Source organism: Trichomonas vaginalis, chromosome V (assembly GCF_026262505.1).
Source record: "Trichomonas vaginalis G3 chromosome V, whole genome shotgun sequence".
Lineage (NCBI taxonomy): Eukaryota > Parabasalia > Trichomonadida > Trichomonadidae > Trichomonas > Trichomonas vaginalis.
In genome coordinates this window covers 17,428,294-17,446,784 of record NC_067207.1, presented here as the reverse complement: position 1 = coordinate 17,446,784, position 18,491 = coordinate 17,428,294, and the positions used below count along the sequence as shown (strand labels likewise).

General features: G+C 29.2%; 1 protein-coding gene and 4 pseudogenes across 5 annotated transcripts, besides 2 other annotated features; 3 read left to right on the top strand and 2 right to left on the bottom strand.

Moving 5' to 3' along the window:
- Positions 1-606: 606 nt before the first annotated feature.
- On the bottom strand, positions 607-1,855 carry TVAGG3_0354220 (G-protein beta/gamma-subunit complex binding; the record flags this gene model as incomplete). Its single annotated transcript, XM_001322299.2, has 1 exon — positions 745-1,836. The coding sequence occupies one exon, from the start codon at positions 1,834-1,836 to the stop codon at positions 745-747; it is 1,092 nt and encodes a 363-aa protein (XP_001322334.1).
- Positions 1,856-2,670: 815 nt separating this feature from the next.
- Positions 2,671-3,180: a mobile genetic element.
- Positions 3,181-3,909: 729 nt separating this feature from the next.
- Positions 3,910-7,397, top strand: TVAGG3_0354200 (annotated as a pseudogene). Its single transcript has one exon. A coding segment is annotated over exon 1 (3,488 nt).
- A 136-nt stretch (positions 7,398-7,533) lies between these two features.
- Positions 7,534-9,042, top strand: TVAGG3_0354190 (annotated as a pseudogene). The gene has a single exon. A coding segment is annotated over exon 1 (1,509 nt).
- Positions 9,043-9,365: 323 nt separating this feature from the next.
- Positions 9,366-12,987: a mobile genetic element.
- TVAGG3_0354180 lies at positions 9,758-12,069 on the top strand (annotated as a pseudogene). The gene has a single exon. A coding segment is annotated over exon 1 (2,312 nt).
- Positions 12,988-13,137: 150 nt separating the features above from the next.
- TVAGG3_0354160 lies at positions 13,138-14,480 on the bottom strand (annotated as a pseudogene). The gene has a single exon. A coding segment is annotated over exon 1 (1,343 nt).
- Between the last annotated feature and the right edge of the window lie 4,011 nt (positions 14,481-18,491).

Genomic DNA, 18,491 nt, shown 5'->3' with positions numbered 1-18,491 from the left:
TTAATGCGTATGATGATGCAAGACTTAGATATTATGTTTCATTAATTGGTGATAACAAATGGTTCGAAGTATCAGTATTGATGGGAAACAAGACATCAAGACAGTGTAGAGAGAGATATCAAGCATATTTATCACCTTCAATCGTAAATAGAGTATGGTCAGATGAAGAAGATTTACAACTATATGCAAAATATTGCAAAATGGGACCAAAATGGAGTCAAATTGTCACATTATTTCCTGGAAGGAGTAGTACAGCCATAAAAAATAGATTAATGTTAATATTGAGAAAAAAGAAGAATACTGAATATGATGTTTTTCAGTCATTTGAACCTGATTAAGATACATATTCCATCCTGTCGCAGTCAATGTTCAAAACTTCAACTCTTTATTAACAAATTTCTTTTATTAGAGAAAAATAGAGTAAATTTTATCACTTTTCTATCATATACATATAACACAATACAATCCAAATCAGAAAACTTCAAATAATTCGAAATGCTGAAATATTGAAAGAGTAGAGAAAAATTGATTCAGCGGCCATTAGCACCATAAACATTCTAATGACAGGTAAAGGAATTCAATCATTATAATATAAAATCAATTTCGAAAATATTTAGAAATTTTTCGGTAGGATTCAAAATTTCATTCAGCGACCACTAAGATCATAAAAAAGATTAAGATTAGTAATTAAAGCGTTATATCAAGAGGTAAATTTTAAATAAAAAAAATTATATCATTATTCTCTTAAGCTGATGGGTACTTTTCGACGATCTTCTGAGCGATTCTCTGGAAAAGATTGCGAACAGATTGGCTATCCATAGCGCAAGTTGGGATAGCTTCGATCCAAGCGTCTGGGGAACGATTTGGAGGAAGATGGTTAATAAATGTTTCCTTAATATGGTTAATGCAATCATCCTTATTATTAATATCTCCTGTAAATCCTGGGTAAGCGCTGTTGAAAGCTTCTGGGGATTTCTTGATCTTCTTCTGGAAAAGATCAAATTTGTTCAAGACGAGGAAGAATGGAGTTGACTCGAAGATTGGTGTCGAGGCAATGTTCTTGAAAAGCTCGATAGAATCTGCTGTTCTTGTTGTAGATTCATCTTCGAACAATGTCTGATCGAAATCTGAAAGGGAGACGACAAACATGACGTATGTAACGTTCTGGAAGCACTTGGACCAGTTCTTACGTTCGTTTCTTTGGCCACCGACATCGACCAGATTTGTTGGAATTCCTTTAACATCGAATGTAAGATTGGAGATACCGACTGTACGAATACGGGCCTTAAGAATATCGTCGTTGGTTGGTGTATAACTTGGATCGGCTATACGTTTAACATTATCAAGGAAGTAGTCTGCATTTTCACCAATACCGATAGAGTTTGATGCCTTGTAAACGTTCTTGATGGCTGGATCTGCCCAAACTTTAGCAATTGACTCGGCAGATTCTGTTGTGAAATCATCTGGCTGAGCAACATCTAAATTCTTGATGCAATCAATATCTGATTGGATTTCTGTTAAGAAGTTTTGGTTGCTATTTTCGGCTGTGCTAACAAGAAGCTGGATATCACCGACAATTGCTGTACGTAATGCGTTGATAAGATTTCTACGCTCGGAATCTGTAAATCCTCCGCAATATGTGATTTTGAGTTGTCTCCATAATGTAGTTTTACCGCACTCACCGGCACCTAATGTAAGAATTTTCTCTTTGGCTTCAGCGTTAGATTTCTTAATTGGAATGCCATCTTCCTTTGGTTCTGCTGCCTTTGGCTTTTCTTGAGCTGGCTGTTCGGCTTGCTTTGTTGTATCTTCTGCTGATGAAGCTCCGCAACCCATTTTTATGAATGGCTTCTCAAAAAGTATTTTTTTTGTTATATAGAAAAAGTGACTATACGTAAGTAGTAGGATATGAAGGGTTGTGTGACTTTTTTTGTTACATCTATATATAGACGATGCATTAAAATATATTTATTTATAAATCATTAAAAAATTAACATTAATTTTAAAATAATTTATTTTTTTATCTTTTATAAAAGAAGCTATATATAGATGATGTCAGATATTCCGCGATTAATTAAACATTGTTTAAATCCTGAATGGGTTAAACTTCAATTTAAAAATGAAGATTGTGAATTATTAAATGAATATGAAAGCCAAAATAAGCTAATGAGGTATAAATATAATGATAAAGAATATTTAATTTCATGGAATCAATGGAGTCATAATCAAAGACCTCATAAACGAGAAGAAGAAATTGAAAATAATGAAATGGAAATCATTGATGACATTAAAGAGGATGGAATTCCTAAATTTTGTAGAAAAACCTTTAGAACTAAGTTAGGAGCATATAAACGTAGAGTATTAAATCCTGAATATCTTAAACATCAATTTAAAAAGGAAGACTGTGAATTATTAAACGCTAATGAATATGAAAATGCTAAATCAAAACTGAGATATAAATATATTGGAAGTGATGAAAGGTGTAAAGATAAAGATAAAGTTTATTCAGTTTCATATAATAACTGGCACACGTTAGGGATAAGAAAACATTTAGGAGATTATGGTAAAAGTTCCGAATTCTTCAAATCTAGTATGTACGAGAGAATAAAATAAATCAGATATAATTATTTTCATGAATAAAAGATTCACTACCATAATGAAATAAAAAATAAAAAAATTTTTAAAAAATAAACTTCTTACGAAAAATTAAAGCTTAGTTATGTTTATTATTTTATTTTATTATTTTGTATGAAATGAGTGTCAAAACTAACAACGTTAAAAAATTAGGATTCACAAACGAGGAAATAAAGGATATATTAGAGGAGGTGGGTTATGAAGTTAATAAATATTATTTAAGAAATTGTCAAAAATTTGCCGAGTTATTAAATGATTTAGATTATGATGGAAAAATGAATAAAGATGATGTTATAAATTTCTTATATCCTACATCTGAAGAAGAAAAACCTAAAGAACCTGATGTTTTCCCTGAATATTATGAAGAACGGATTAAAGATGATGAATACAATGAAATTGAAAGACTGAAAAAAATAAGAGATGAAATAGATGAAAGAATTAAGGAATTAAGAGAAGTTGAAAAATATAATGAAAATGAAGTAGAGGGTTTAATGAATATCCCAGCTTCAGAATCAGAAGTTCAGAAATCTCATGAAGAAAGATATAAAAATTATGTCTCAGAATCAACACAAAATTTATTAGATGGTGAGATAGACGAAACACTTTCAGAAGAAGGTACTAAATTTATTCGTAAACATAAGTTACAATTTATTGATAATGAAGAATACCCTTGTATCTTACTTTCACCCCCTCTCGATTCTGAGAAATTCAAAAAAGCTCTTAAAAACGTAACTTATGCAACTAATACGATTAAGAAAGAAGATCATGATATTTACACAAATTATTATTTAAATAAATGCACAGGTGTTGATAAAGTTTTTGATTTATTAGATAAAATATCAAAAGAAACCATTGGAACATATAAAATTTTATGTGATTGCGGTTTCATTGTTGAAGATACTAATAATGTTTCATATGAAAGAACAGCACCGAAGGAAGATGAAGTGGAAAGGTCTATACCATTCGTTATTAAGAATATAAAAGATATGAAAACTTATAAACATTATATTTATTCATTTATTTCAGAAAAAATGGAAGCAACCCATAAAACATCTTCTCATCATTTTATAGCTATTCATACATTCCTTTTCAAAGTTGTGAAATTAAATAAGACAGGAATTAGATTTAATGTATCAGGGTACGCATTCTTGAGTAAATTAAAATGTATTCGTCACGTCGCAGATGATAAAAATTTATGTGTTCTTAATTCATTTTATGGGCTTTAAAAAATAAACTTTATTTTTATTTATTTTTTAATTTTTTATTCTTACATAAATGAACAAAAACGGAACAGCTAAAATGAATGATAATCAAATTAGAGCAGAAGGTAGAAGGTTATTTAAACGCTTCTATAACATTCCTGATGGTGTTAATCCTAAAACTCGTAGAAGCTATTTAAATGAAGCAATAGATGCATATGAAGGGTTTGACATTTCATCAGAAAGTGAGAGATTAGCGAGAATGTTAAATGTTAATATTGATTTCTATTATTGTGATCCTCAACCAGAAGACGTGGACATAAATAAGGTAGACTTTCCATTAGTGGAATCAATAATGATAGATCCAGAATTTGAAACAGTAAATATTTTATTAACACAGAGTCCATGTGGAAAACTTCACGCTGACAGAATAACAGACGTTGAAGCACTCACTGGTTATAAAGTTTGTCCATTTTGTAAAGAAGAAGTTTATTCTATCCGTAATGATCCAGAAAGGAAAAACCAAAGAAGATTTTTAAAGCATTGTGAGAAATGTAAAGAAAATAATGGAAGATTAATTCAAGACGTTCAGTTGCAAAAGACACAGCAACCATATGCACCACATATTACGAAACAGAAGATATATCAGTGGTTATTAGCTCACAATTTGCAGGAATATTATAAACCGACAAGATATTATATTACTTTTGACTTTGAAACATTAGAGACTAAAGAAGAATTACAACTTTCTGAGTGTGCAACTTTGAACGCTTACTTAAAACCATTCATGGTATCATCAACGGCTAAATTAAATGATAAAACATATACGAGGAATTTTTGTTTAACTTCGAGTGATTCTTTTATTTCTGATTGGATTGAGTTTTTATTTTCAACCTGTTCATTAGTTGCTAAATCAAATATGAGTCAATACAATGAATTAATGAAGCCGCAAACGGCGGGGACTTTGTCCCATACATTAAATGAAAAACAGAAGGAAGCATTTAAAGAACTTCTAGATGAGGAATTCAATAAAGTGAATATCATAGGTTTTAATTCGGGAAAGTTTGATTTAAATTTAATTCTTCGTGATTTAAACACTGCAAAATGGAAAATAAAATCAATGCTGGGTTCTTCTTCTCAATTTAAGCAAGTCATTGTAAAGAAAACAAACGCTCCATATGAATTGAGATTTATTGACATCAGAAATTATATAGCGGGTGGGACATTAGACCAATTCACTCAAGATTTCGGAAACAATAAATCACGTGTTAAATCCTTTTTCCCTTATCAATTTATCACATGGGAGAATTCCGAAGAAGAATTATATAAAGAGGAACCATTCACGAAAGATTCATTTTATTCAGCATTAACTCAAGAAACTATATCAGATAGTGATTATCAAATATATCTCAATGATGCTAAAAATTTTAAGAATAGATTAGAATATTTTATTCATTATTGCAATAAAGATGTTGAAATTATGATTGACCCAATCGATAAAATTATTGAAGAAACATTTGTTTATAAAATTGATATGCTTCATAATCTTTCTTTATCATCGAATGCTTCAATGATTCGTTACGCTTTAGCATATAAAGACTTTAATCCTAATGAAAAATATCCTGAGGAAGAGATAGAATCAAGTTTTGAATTAACGAAAAAGTATTGGAAATATAAAATTGAATCATATAAGAAACAAGATGAAAAAGCAGAAAGGGATACTAAAAATAATGTTTCAATGGATGATTTTCAATACTATCACGATTTAATCCTTTCATCTAAATGCAAAATGTGTGGTAAAGCGTTTACATATGCAAATAAACCAACATTAGATAGAAAAGATAATGAAAAACCACATACCAAAGAAAATTGTTGGTTAATGTGTTGTTATTGCAATGTCGTGAAATCAAATAAAGATGAAGATGTTCAACGTTTAAGAATCAATTTAAGAAATTATGCATTAAAAAATAATTTACCAATGACTTTAGATTCAGTTGAAGCTTATCACATTCTCCGTAATGGAATTACTGGTGGTCTATCAAATGTTCAACATAGAGTAAATCTTAAAGGAATCACGCACATTAATAAACTTTCATATAGTCCAGAAACTAAAACTGTATCAAATGAGGACACCACCAACATTATGACTCATTTCGTTGGTGTTGACTTTAATTCATTATATCCTTCATCATTTTCATCTAATCCTCATGATTTCATTCAATATACTGACCATAAAATGTATATGCCGGGAAGATTGAATGGTGTTATCATTTGTGATACAGCAACAAAGAAAGCAAAAGCACTGGGAATTATTAAAAAGAAAAATACTTTATTCGTGGCTGAAGTAAAGGGTCACATTGATGAAAAATACATTAATGATTACATAAACTTTTTACCGATAATAAGAAACTTAGATATTATCACAGATGAAAAAACAATTGGCAGTTTTATGTATAATTACATGAAATCAAACAATCTACCAGTTGACCAGAAACAGAGAAAATTAACTCAGTTAGCATCAACACACAACCAATATCAACCATTTTCTTCTTATTATCTTTGGTATCTAATTGACAGATTTCATTTTATCATCGATGATATTCAATCAATTTTAACATTTACTAAAAACACTTGTTTTAATGAATTTGCGAACAAATTTATGAACGAAAGACAAAAGGCTGAATTAGAAGGAAATAAAGGAAAAAGTTTATTTTGCAAGATTTCACTTAATGGATCATATGGTTACGATGCAATGAATACACAAAATTACACAAAGACTAAAATAATGATGAATGCACAGAAGGCACGCGTTGCATGTATGTCAAATAAGTTTAAAAACATAAGAGAAATAGGTGAAGATACGTATCAAGTGATGCTCAAAGATAGATTTTATAGATGTGATACATGTTTACAAGAGGCATTCTTCACTTTAGATAATGCTAAATACTGGTATTTGGTTTTCATTTATGATTTTATGTATAAATGCATGAATGTTAATCGTTTTCATTTCATTGAAGGTGATACTGATTCATCTTATTGGGCAATCGCTGGCGACCCAAATCTTCCTAACACTCAAGCATTTCAAGCGATTGTAACCGATAAACAATTTTATGATAAAAACATTTTCAAATTCGCACCATTTGATTTCTTCTGTTTTGATGAGAAATTTAAACCTAAATTAAAGAATAAAGCTGAAGAAAAAGCACATGAGAAGAAGTTATTGGGTTTAGCAATTGAGAACAAGGTGATAACATGGTTGCTTTATGTCCTAAGTGTTATACATCATTCAACGGTTCAATTGATGGAAGTGATTTTAAAAAGATTGCACAAAAAATGAAAGGTGTTAGTTTACGACAAAATAAACAATTAACACCTAAAAATTATTTGGATATAATAAATGATAAAGTGATATTTGATGGTCAGAATATTAATTTACAACTTAAAAACGGGTCAATGACTCGCTTAACAATCGGTAAGACTGCATTAACAGGAGCACACACTAAGGCTGTATGTTGTGAAAACGGATGTTGTATGCCATTTATTTTATTCAATTTAAAAACGTAGGGGTTGAGTCATGAATTTAAAATTTTATTTTTAATAAAATGCCACAGAAGAGACAAAAGGAACCGTTAATGATGGTTTTGATACTATGATTCAAAGAGGTGGGCACCCCTAAAACATTTATTTTATTTTTATATAAATGGATAATGTAGATTTAAAAATTTTAATTGATGATTTAGTATTTAATCAAGAAAATTTTGATTATTATGATTTAAAAGCATATCTCCAAAAACATGATAAAAATATAACGGGTGATGATATGGATTATTATTATCCATATTATAAAAATGAAGTTTTGAAATATCATGATAGAATAATTTCTAATATTAAAGACAAAATTAAAATAATGAATACAAAGGGAAAACTAAATCACAACTTAAACAATTGAAAGATTTCAAAAATAAGTATTAACAGAAGAAGATATTGATGAATTATAAAAATTAATATATCCCGAGCCGCAAAAACCAAATGTTCAACAGCTAAAGGTGCAAAACGCCCCAGGTCCTTCAGACCATAAATGATGCACAAGCTTTAATTTATGATTCATTAGTTAAACCATATTCAGCCCGACTTTTAAATGAAGATCAACTTTTGGAATTCATCCTTCAACATAAACTCGAAGCGGGAAAGTATATCAAACCTTTATATACAACATATTTAAAACAAATGAATAGAATACATCCAGAATTAATGAAAGGAGGAATGAAATCCAAAATCAAAGCAGATAAAATTAAACCACTTGAACACCAAAACCTCCAACGACAGTACCTCCTCTCCTTCAGTTAATCCTTCATCATTCACTTTATTATATCCATTTCAAACATTAAAGAAGCAAAAAGATTTTAAAAAGGATTTCAAGATATTAAATAAACCAATTGACCCAAAATTCAACCGTTAAAGGAAAAATTTAGTCGCCTTCATTTGCTCCATATCCATATTCATACGAAATCGATCATTTAGAATATTCAAAAGGAAACTTACTTATTTATTTGCCATTAACATTAACACTAGATATTTATATTGCATTCCGGTGAAAGGGAAAACAGAACAGGAAACAAGAAGAGCTATACAATACTTACTAGATCATGAAAGAGTAGATAATATAAGGGGTGATGGTGATAAAGGATTTCAGGCAACTATGGCTCATTATTTCCCACAAATTAATTTTTACTTTTCATTCTCCATATACGTTTCATAATAAAATAGTTGATGCGGTAATGAGAACTCTTAGAGATGCGTTAGGAGTTAACGTCAGATATACTGGGATGGAAATCATGACTCCATCATACAGCAGTTAGTATATTATTACAATAATACATGGCATAGAACTATAAACATGAAACCAGTGGAAATGAAAAATGATATTTCAAAAGAATGGGAATATATTAGAAAGCAAATGGAAAGGTTAAATGATGTTAAACGTGAACAAATTAATTCGGGGCTCATGAATTTTAAACAAGGGGATAAAGTTTTGATTCATCTCGATTATGGAAAAACTGATAAATCAATGACAAAAAGAAGACGAAGATTTGACATAATAGCTGAATTTGTTAGATATATTAACGGTAATGTATTAGTTGAGGTTAACAATAAATTAATAGAAATTCCGATTTATTTTATTACTCCATTATATTTAAATAATATTTAATTTTTTATTTCGTAAGAAATGAGTGACAACGAAGCAGCCAAGAGTCCTGATTCAATTAAGATTCAGAGTCCGGACAATGAATATAAAAAGAAACTAAACAAAATTAAATCAAAAATATGCTATTACAAAAAGAAGCCGCAATGCGGTGTGGCTGAAAACGATAAAGAGAGGAAAGAAATAATCTAAAAATTAGAAACTTACCGTTCAATCCTTAAACTGAGTGAAGCAAAAATAAAAGAATTTAATAGAATAAATAAATTGATTGGAAGAGATGAATTTAATAAAGATGAATTTTTAAACTCAATCCAAATTTAATTTTTTCAGTGTTACCATGTTACCATATGCTACCGGGTCAATTAACTTCTTTTAAAAAATGAGACAACATGACATTTTGACAACATCACTGGAGGAAGGTATTTATGAATTATTTTTGAAGAACTGAAGGTGTTACCATGTTACCATATGCTACCGGGTCAATTAACTTCTTTTAAAAAATGAGACAACATGACATTTTGACAACATCACTGGAGGAAGGTATTTATGAATTATTTTTGAAGAACTGAAGGTGTTACCATGTTACCATATGCTACCGGGTCAATTAACTTCTTTTAAAAAATGAGACAACATGACATTTTGACAACATCACTGGAAATATGATGCAGTCCAAAAATAAAGTTAGTTTTAAAATTATTTTTATTTTTTTATTCCTATATAAATGACGGCAACAAACAACAACAGCAACTATATCGTTTCTGATGAAAAAGTTATTGATTCATTAGTTGAGGAATTAGTTATGGCAGAAACTAAAACCCTCAACGAAAGAATTGGTGAAAACATGATTGATTTACATAACTACCTCAAACATGATGGAGGAAGAGGAAGGAAAACCGGTATGGCTTTATTAGTAAATAAAATTTCGAATTTAACGATTATAGATGTTGATATCAATAAATCGTACAATGATGAACTTAAAGAAACGGTTAGAAAAGACATTCTATCAAAACTTTCGGATAAAGATGTTATCGTGAAAACCGCTTCAGGAGGTCTTCACATTTATTGCAACACTAATTTCTTCTATGCAGTTTCGAACAGAATGATTAAATGCTATTCCTGCAATGATTATGATATTGATATAATGACTTCTATGGATGATTCAAAGCGTTCTTTAGTAGTTATGGCTGATTCAAGAGTTCGCAAGAATGCAACAGAACCAATCAATACATACTCATTCATTCGTGGAAGTTATGACTCAGCATTAACCAGAACAGTGAATGATATATTAAATGATTTGAATATTAAGGTAAAAGTTGAACAGAAGAACGAAGAAATAAAGACTATCATGAATGAAAACAAAGATGTAAACATTGACGATAAACTTGCCCAGAGCATAGTTGATGGCATCTGTGATTTTGAAGTACATAATGACGGTGGAAACATGAATTTAGAAAAAGAAGTTACATTATTCACACTGTTTCAAGCAATTAATTCGTTACCTAATCATTTGATTAATGAAGCATACGATAACGTTTATAACTTCTGCAATTTAACTGAAAATGCAAAAAGTAATTTTGAAAAAGCACGTAGTAGATATGCACATTTAATGACTTCTCCATTTGTTTTGGTGAAGATTCTAAACTATATCAAAAGGAATATTATGATGAATATGTTTTGCCTTTATTACGTAAGCCAAAAATAACATTTGATATCAAACTTGATGACTCGTTTTTGATAACAGATATTAGACGCAAGGCTGAAAATCATCAGTATAAAAACAGTTCTGAAGTAATTGAGGATTTATCACGTGTAATCCGTTTTGTAGATTGTGGAAATAAATATTTCATTCAAAAGGACTATAATATCCACGACAAAATGAATCAAATATCATTCGTTCTTCAATCAAACATGAAAGAGTCACTCAAAATGATTAAATTATTTAAAGAAGAAGGTAAAACCATAACAGCATGGGACGTACTATTAAATCAACTATCCTCATTAACCGTTAAGGGTGTTTGCTTTAAATCTGATTCCCCCGATGTTTTCTCAACGTTTCAAGGTTATAAATACAACATTCTCGAAAAGCCTGATTACTCAAAAATTGAGATGTTTATGAATTTCATTAAAGAAGCCATTTGTGATAATAATGATGAAGTGTATAAATACCTTCTCGGCTGGATTGCATCAATGATTCAACATCCTGGAATCAAGAATGAGACAGCAATTATTTTGAAAGGACTTCAGGGAACAGGTAAAAACAGATTCACAGACATTATTTCTGAACTTCTCGCTGGTTATTCATGCAAAAACATTACTGAAATAGGTGAGCTAACGGGTAATTTCAACTCAGTAGTTGAGAATAAAATGTTTCTTGTACTTAATGAACTCAAGAATGTAGGTGAAGATAGACTCGCAAACTTCAACGCTTTGAAATCAATTATAACGGATAATGAGATAAGAATTAATGAAAAGAATCAACCCAGAAGAACTGCTCAGAACGTTGCAAACTTCATTTTCGTAACTAATAACGTTTACCCTGTCAAAATTGAAGTTGGAGATAGAAGATACGTAGTTTTAAGGGTTAATGGTAAATTTAAGGGTCAATTTGATTACTTCAAGAATTTAATGGATTCATGCACAAAGGAATTTTATGATAACCTTTTAACATATTTTATCAATTACGACCTTTCATCATTTAATGTACGAATCATACCGATGACTGAAGCCAAACAAGATTTAATTGAATTATCAACAAATCCTTTAGATGTATGGATAAATACACATTATGATGAATTGTGTGCAGGTATGTTGTGTAAAAATGCTCTATTCTGCAAACCATCAGACATGAAAGACAAGAATTTCCAAACGAGTATTAAGGATAAATGTGATAGGAAACATAGAAGAATAGATGGTAAACAAACATGGTGTTATGTTTTGAAAGAAGAAATGAAAGGATTATATAAACAGGTTGAACCAAACGATAATGAGGATTCATTTACTGATGATGAAATACCTGTAAATGAAGCTTTATAAAGTATGATTTGAATTTATTTTTGCCTTCCTCCTGTGTTGTTGTCAAAATGTCATGTTGTCATCATTTTTAAAAGAAGTTAATTGACATGGTAGCACATGGTAACATGGTAGCTCCTTCAGTTCTTCAAAAATAATTAATTATTGAATATTCTTTGATGATTTGCTATTTCTGTCATGTTTAATTATAAATAAAAAATAAAAATTAATTATAAAAAGTTAATCAAATTTAACACTTCCTTTATTTAAATCAACTATTATTTTTCCATGTTCACCTAATTGCTGATATTGTGTGTAAAGTTCATTAATGCTCATTGGTAAATTCACTTGATAAAGCATAACGTTCAACTGTTGACGACTAAACCCACTGAAAATGAAAAGTGTTGATAGATTTGATTTAATGTTTGTGCTTAATGCTTTGAAATATTGAACAGCCATAAAGAATGAACACTGAATGTGTCGACATTGAGTTAATAACTGATTAAAATATGATTTCTCATTTGTTATTAGTTTTGATTTCACTGCATCATCTAGAAAAATGAGTGAATGCAAAAATGCTCTATCAAAATTTGAAATAGAAAGTGTTTCAAATAATTCATCCCGTTGTTTATCAATAATTTTATCCTCTAATCCTTGCTTCTTGATTGTATTATATAATTCTTTATACATTAAAAAGTTTTTTAAATAATCTTCTGCTTCTTCTTGTGATAAATAAATAATTGGAATTTTGATTAAATGCTTTAAAGATTCAAATGTATCATCTGAAGGTGAACCTGAACGGTTGATATAAATTAACACATGTGAATGGGGGGAAGTGTTAGCAATAATGATAATTTGTTTTAATATCGTTAATGTTTTACCTTTATTTTGTTTACCAATTGCTGCAGTGATTGAATTTAAGTAACATTCAGAATATGGAATTTTCATTAATTTTTCCTTAGATAGAGCATTTCTATTATCACTCAATGCTTCATTAATCATATCATCTACGTATGTATTATATACTCCTGCTAATTCTTCATAAGGGGTGGATGAATTTAAATCCATTTAATCAAAAATAAATTTATAATTTTAAACATTTCTATTCATCAATATTTCATCATATGAACTTCTATACTGCGGTGGTGTACCTGTTGGATGATATTTCAAACCTTCATCCGGTGTCCATGTCCAATATGTAGTCCTAGTAAACCAAACCTGAGGAGGATTTGTCACCTTTGAACAGTAAGTGTCATTTTCACCCTGAATGATTGGATAAGCTTTCACTTGTACTGTAACTTGTGAGTTGAAAGTTTCTAATCCATCAAAGAATATACCCGCTCCATCACGTTGAACTGGAATAGTGCATAAGAATGAAGTTTGGTCTTTCCATGTTCTAGCTAATGGCGCGCCATCATCTGCATTCAATGGTCTAGTTAATGAGTCCTCGTATTCTTCCGTGCATTCATTCACTCCATCTAAATCAGAAGCTTGAAGCATACGTGTAAAGAATATGTCACCCACTGTGGTCATCGCTTGATCGGGAAGTTTCTGGAATCTATAGTGACATGAAGACCTCGAAGCATTGGATTTTCTAAAACTGTTCTTTGCATTGCATTCTTCGGAAATGTTAACACAACATCTGTAACATTATGAAGAGCGTATGAGAAATCTGAGCTAATACCTTCAGGAGTGATGCAACCTCCATTTAGTGAACGAACGTCAATATGTTGAGCTGGAATCATGAATGGATCTTCCTTACTAAATAAACGTGGTATTGCTTTAACTGATTCTTCAATTAAACCGTATCCTGGTGTAATGCATTTATCCTCTAAAACTTCCATCTTTGTGCATGAAATATAACATCATCAACTGTTGCGTCAGCAGATGTAGCGGCTAAGCTTGTAATTAATTTGGCAGGAAGTCCGATTTGTTGGAATTTGCGATCATATTTATAAACATGATTCATAATCTTTTCATAATTTTCATCAGTTATCTTTTCATAAACGTAATTTTGTAAATCAGCAACTCTTAACGGGTCAACCTGACAAAATACTAAAGTATCCCTGAAAACATAATATTTAAGAATGATATCACCAAATGATTTAGGATAATCATCGAACGCCTGAAATGCTAACAAATCATTTACCGGAATAATCATATCAAAGTGACATCAACTTCTTCATTTGCTTTCTTGAAAACTTCTGAAGGGTCAATATATTTACCACATACTGAGTTATCATATTTTTGAACATTATTATATAACGAATGAACAAACTTTTTAACTTTCCTTTCTGATTTTGGTTTATATGTTGCAAATGCGAAAGATTCACGGCGCAATCCATCTGAAGATAACCAGCATCACCTCTTTCGGTTTCTACTTCTAATTGTTTAAAGCTTTGATTTGATGATTTGTAACCAACGAATAAACGCATGCATTTAAAAGTGGCATCACATGTGAAAGCTTTATTTGAAACTAGAGTTGCTTTAACTTTGCGTTTAATATATGTGTCACCTAATTGGTTCACATCATGAGCCGGATTTGTAATTCTTAAATGAGTTTGTTTATCATCAAATATGGAGCATCAGAGTCATAGCATGAACTTTCAAGCTCTCTATAATATCTTCTACCATCATTCTTTGCGAATATTTCATTTATCTTTTCGAATGAATGAAACACATTTCCATTAATCGGTTTAGTGTTTGGCACTAAATAGTTAGTCGTCATTTATTAATAAATAAAAAATCAAAATTAAAAGATGAAAATGAATTTTTAATTTTAATGAAATAATCAACTATGGCTGCAGGTATATTTAAGAAACTGTGGGATAAAGTAAAAAGAGGGGCGAGTAAAGTTTGGGAAACATTGAAGAAGGGGGCAAATTGGATATTTAAGAATAAAGAAGCAATTAGTGACGTTGCTGAATCAATAACGCCAAAAGCTGCCCCAATAAGAGAAATTTTAAATAAAGGAGAAAAAGTTTATCAAAGACTACAACCGATACTAAGATAAAAATAATATTTATTTATTTTTCCACTAACCACCCCCTATTTTATTAAGTATTCCTTCAGCAATTCCACCAATTGCGTTACCTGCTTGTGCTCCCATCGCCGGATTACCTGCTTTAGTACCTAATACTCCACCTATGATAGTTCCTGCCGTTTTCGCTACTGGTGCCAAAAAGTTTGCAACGGGTTTAATAATATTTTTATGAACCCAACCCGCAGCTTTCTTAATTCCATCCCATAATTTTTTAAAGAATCCTGCCGCCATTTCTGATTTAATATTAATTAAAAAATATATTTCATCACTTATATTCTAATTTTTATTTAATGATAAATGAAACCGATTTTAAAAATAAATGAAACAGAGGAGGAAGAAATAAGTGAAAGTGAAAATGTTCAACAAAAAATAAACGTTGTTAAACCAATTACTGAAATAAAAATTTTTTCATCTGTTGAAGAATTTAATGACTATTATGCTAATAATAAAAAATTATTTGAAGAATTGACAACGTGTAAATTGAATAAAATGTTTAAAGTTGATGGATTCAAAATTTCAAAAATAAAGGGGGTGGTTAGTTTGAAATCTATTCCTCAATCAAGAATCACCTCATTAATGAAAATAGATGATTTAACAAAAAGAATAGAAGAGATTGAAGAAAGAATGAATCAAATAATTGATTTCATAAATTCAAATAATCATTAGTTTCTAATTTCTTTTTACTCGTTTATGAGGTCTTTGATTATGACTTCATTGATTCCATTCAGGATTTAAACAATGTTTAATTAATCGCGGAATATCTGACATCATCTATATATAGCTTCTTTTATAAAAGATGAAAAAATAAATTATTTTAAAATTAATGTTAATTTTTTAATGATTTATAAATAAATATATTTTAATGCATCGTCTATATATAGATGTAACAAAAAAAGTCACACAACCCTTCATATCCTACTACTATAAAATGTTTAAAGTTGATGGATTCAAAATTTCAAAAATAAAAGGGGTGGTTAGTTTGAAATCTATTCCTCAATCAAGAATCACCTCATTAATGAAAATTGATGATTTAACAAAAAGAATAGAAGAGATTGAAGAAAGAATAAATCAGATAATTGATATCATAAATTCAAATAATCATTAGTTTCTTAAAGTTCAATGTTGAACTCATCAAATTCATCTTCATCATTACCATTACCATTACCTTTAGCGAGTTTATTTACTCTTTCAACTTTATCTTTTGATAGTCTTTCGTTTAATTTTTTCTGAAGTTTTTCGTTACCAAGTTCTAAAATTTTACATGGATGATATTTAAACCCGTTAAATTCTTTTTCCTCAGTTTTAATCATTAATCTACAAAGAACTTTAGTGAGGTGGTTTTGTTGTTTAAACCATTTATCCTTAATATTTGTTATAAATTCAATATCCGGAATTAATTCCCAAATTTTTGAATTTTCGATTAATTTACCATCAAATGCAAAAGCAATAGGTTTAATATTAAACTTACCTTTATAAAATAAACTTTGTACGCAATCATCAAAATAAACGTCTACTTGTTTAACCTGGGTGAGAATTGGTGAAAGTTTATCCATTAATTGATTCACAGTCACGAATTTTGATTCACTCATTTCTTACGAATTAAAAAAATAAATTATTCAAAAATGTAAGACATGAATTTTTAAAGTTTATTTTTTATTCATGAAAATAATTATTTCTAATTTCTTTTACTCTCTCGTACATACTAGATTTGAAGAATTCGGAACTTTTACCATAATCTCCTAAATGTTTTCTTATCCCTAACGTGTGCCAGTTATTATATGAAACTGAATAAACTTTATCTTTATCTTTACACCTTTCATCACTTCCAATATATTTATATCTCAGTTTTGATTTAGCATTTTCATATTCATTAGCGTTTAATAATTCACAGTCTTCCTTTTTAAATTGATGTTTAAGATATTCAGGATTTAATACTCTACGTTTATATGCTCCTAACTTAGTTCTAAAGGTTTTTCTACAAAATTTAGGAATTCCATCCTCTTTAATGTCATCAATGATTTCCATTTCATTATTTTCAATTTCTTCTTCTCGTTTATGAGGTCTTTGATTATGACTCCATTGATTCCATGAAATTAAATATTCTTTATCATTATATTTATACCTCATTAGCTTATTTTGGCTTTCATATTCATTTAATAATTCACAATCTTCATTTTTAAATTGAAGTTTAACCCATTCAGGATTTAAACAATGTTTAATTAATCGCGGAATATCTGACATCATCTATATATAGCTTCTTTTATAAAAGATAAAAAAATAAATTATTTTAAAATTAATGTTAATTTTTTAATGATTTATAAATAAATATATTTTAATGCATCGTCTATATATAGATGTAACAAAAAAAGTCACACAACCCTTCATATCCTACTACTTACGTATGAAGTAGTTTCTCGGAGTTACATACCAGTTTTTTGAATAACTAAGAGGTTAGTAATATCCAAGAGGAATTAGAACATTAATTAATAAAATGTTTTTTTTTGGTTTCCGAAAAGAAAAGCTTTCATTTCAATTGTATAAAAATAAAACAAATCGTAAAAAGGGAAATATAATAGGAGAAGATAATTGAATGAAATGATCGATAACCTTTTAATTTTCAAAAACTTCAACCATTAATATCTTTGTAATTAATTAAATAAAAGTATTATTAAAACATTTTTTGTTTGAGTTTGAAAAATTGAAAGATTTTCTGTGTAGTTCAAATATAATAATCAGCTACTAAATATCATTTTATCAAAGTTATATATAAAAAACGTTACAATGCTGGAAAAAGTCTGAGAAAACTTTTGATGATTCCTACAGGTAACATGAAATCAAGCAGGTTGACAAAGACATATGTAAATTATAATTGGTCGCAAATTCTGTAGAAAAAATCCGAATGTTTGACTACAACTAAAATTAGCTTTAATTTCATAATACAATATAAATTATTCCATTTATTCATATTTTTATCGCATATTTTCTGTGAACCCTAAGAATTTTTTTCTAAATAAATTTGAATCATATAGAAAATACGATTTTTATTTTAACGAAGCAAAATTAGTTTTCAATATTCAAAATTTTCAAGTTAATTTTTTGAACAAAAATGCATGCTTTATCTTTAACTATTTGGATAAGCCTTGGTCGAAAATTGAATTATTATTTAAAAAGCTCGGATCCGCCAAAAAAAATTTTACTTGCCTTTTCAAAAATAATCTAAACTTCTACTTTGATTATAAACCCATGATTTGCGCACAACCTTTGGGAAATATAAATATAATAATATTAGACAGAAGGAACCATTTTATTCAAAATTGCGATTATTCAAGATTTTATATGTTTAAGCTATAAAAATCTTTCATAGAGGTAAGCCTGCTATATTTTATAATATTCTTACTTTAAA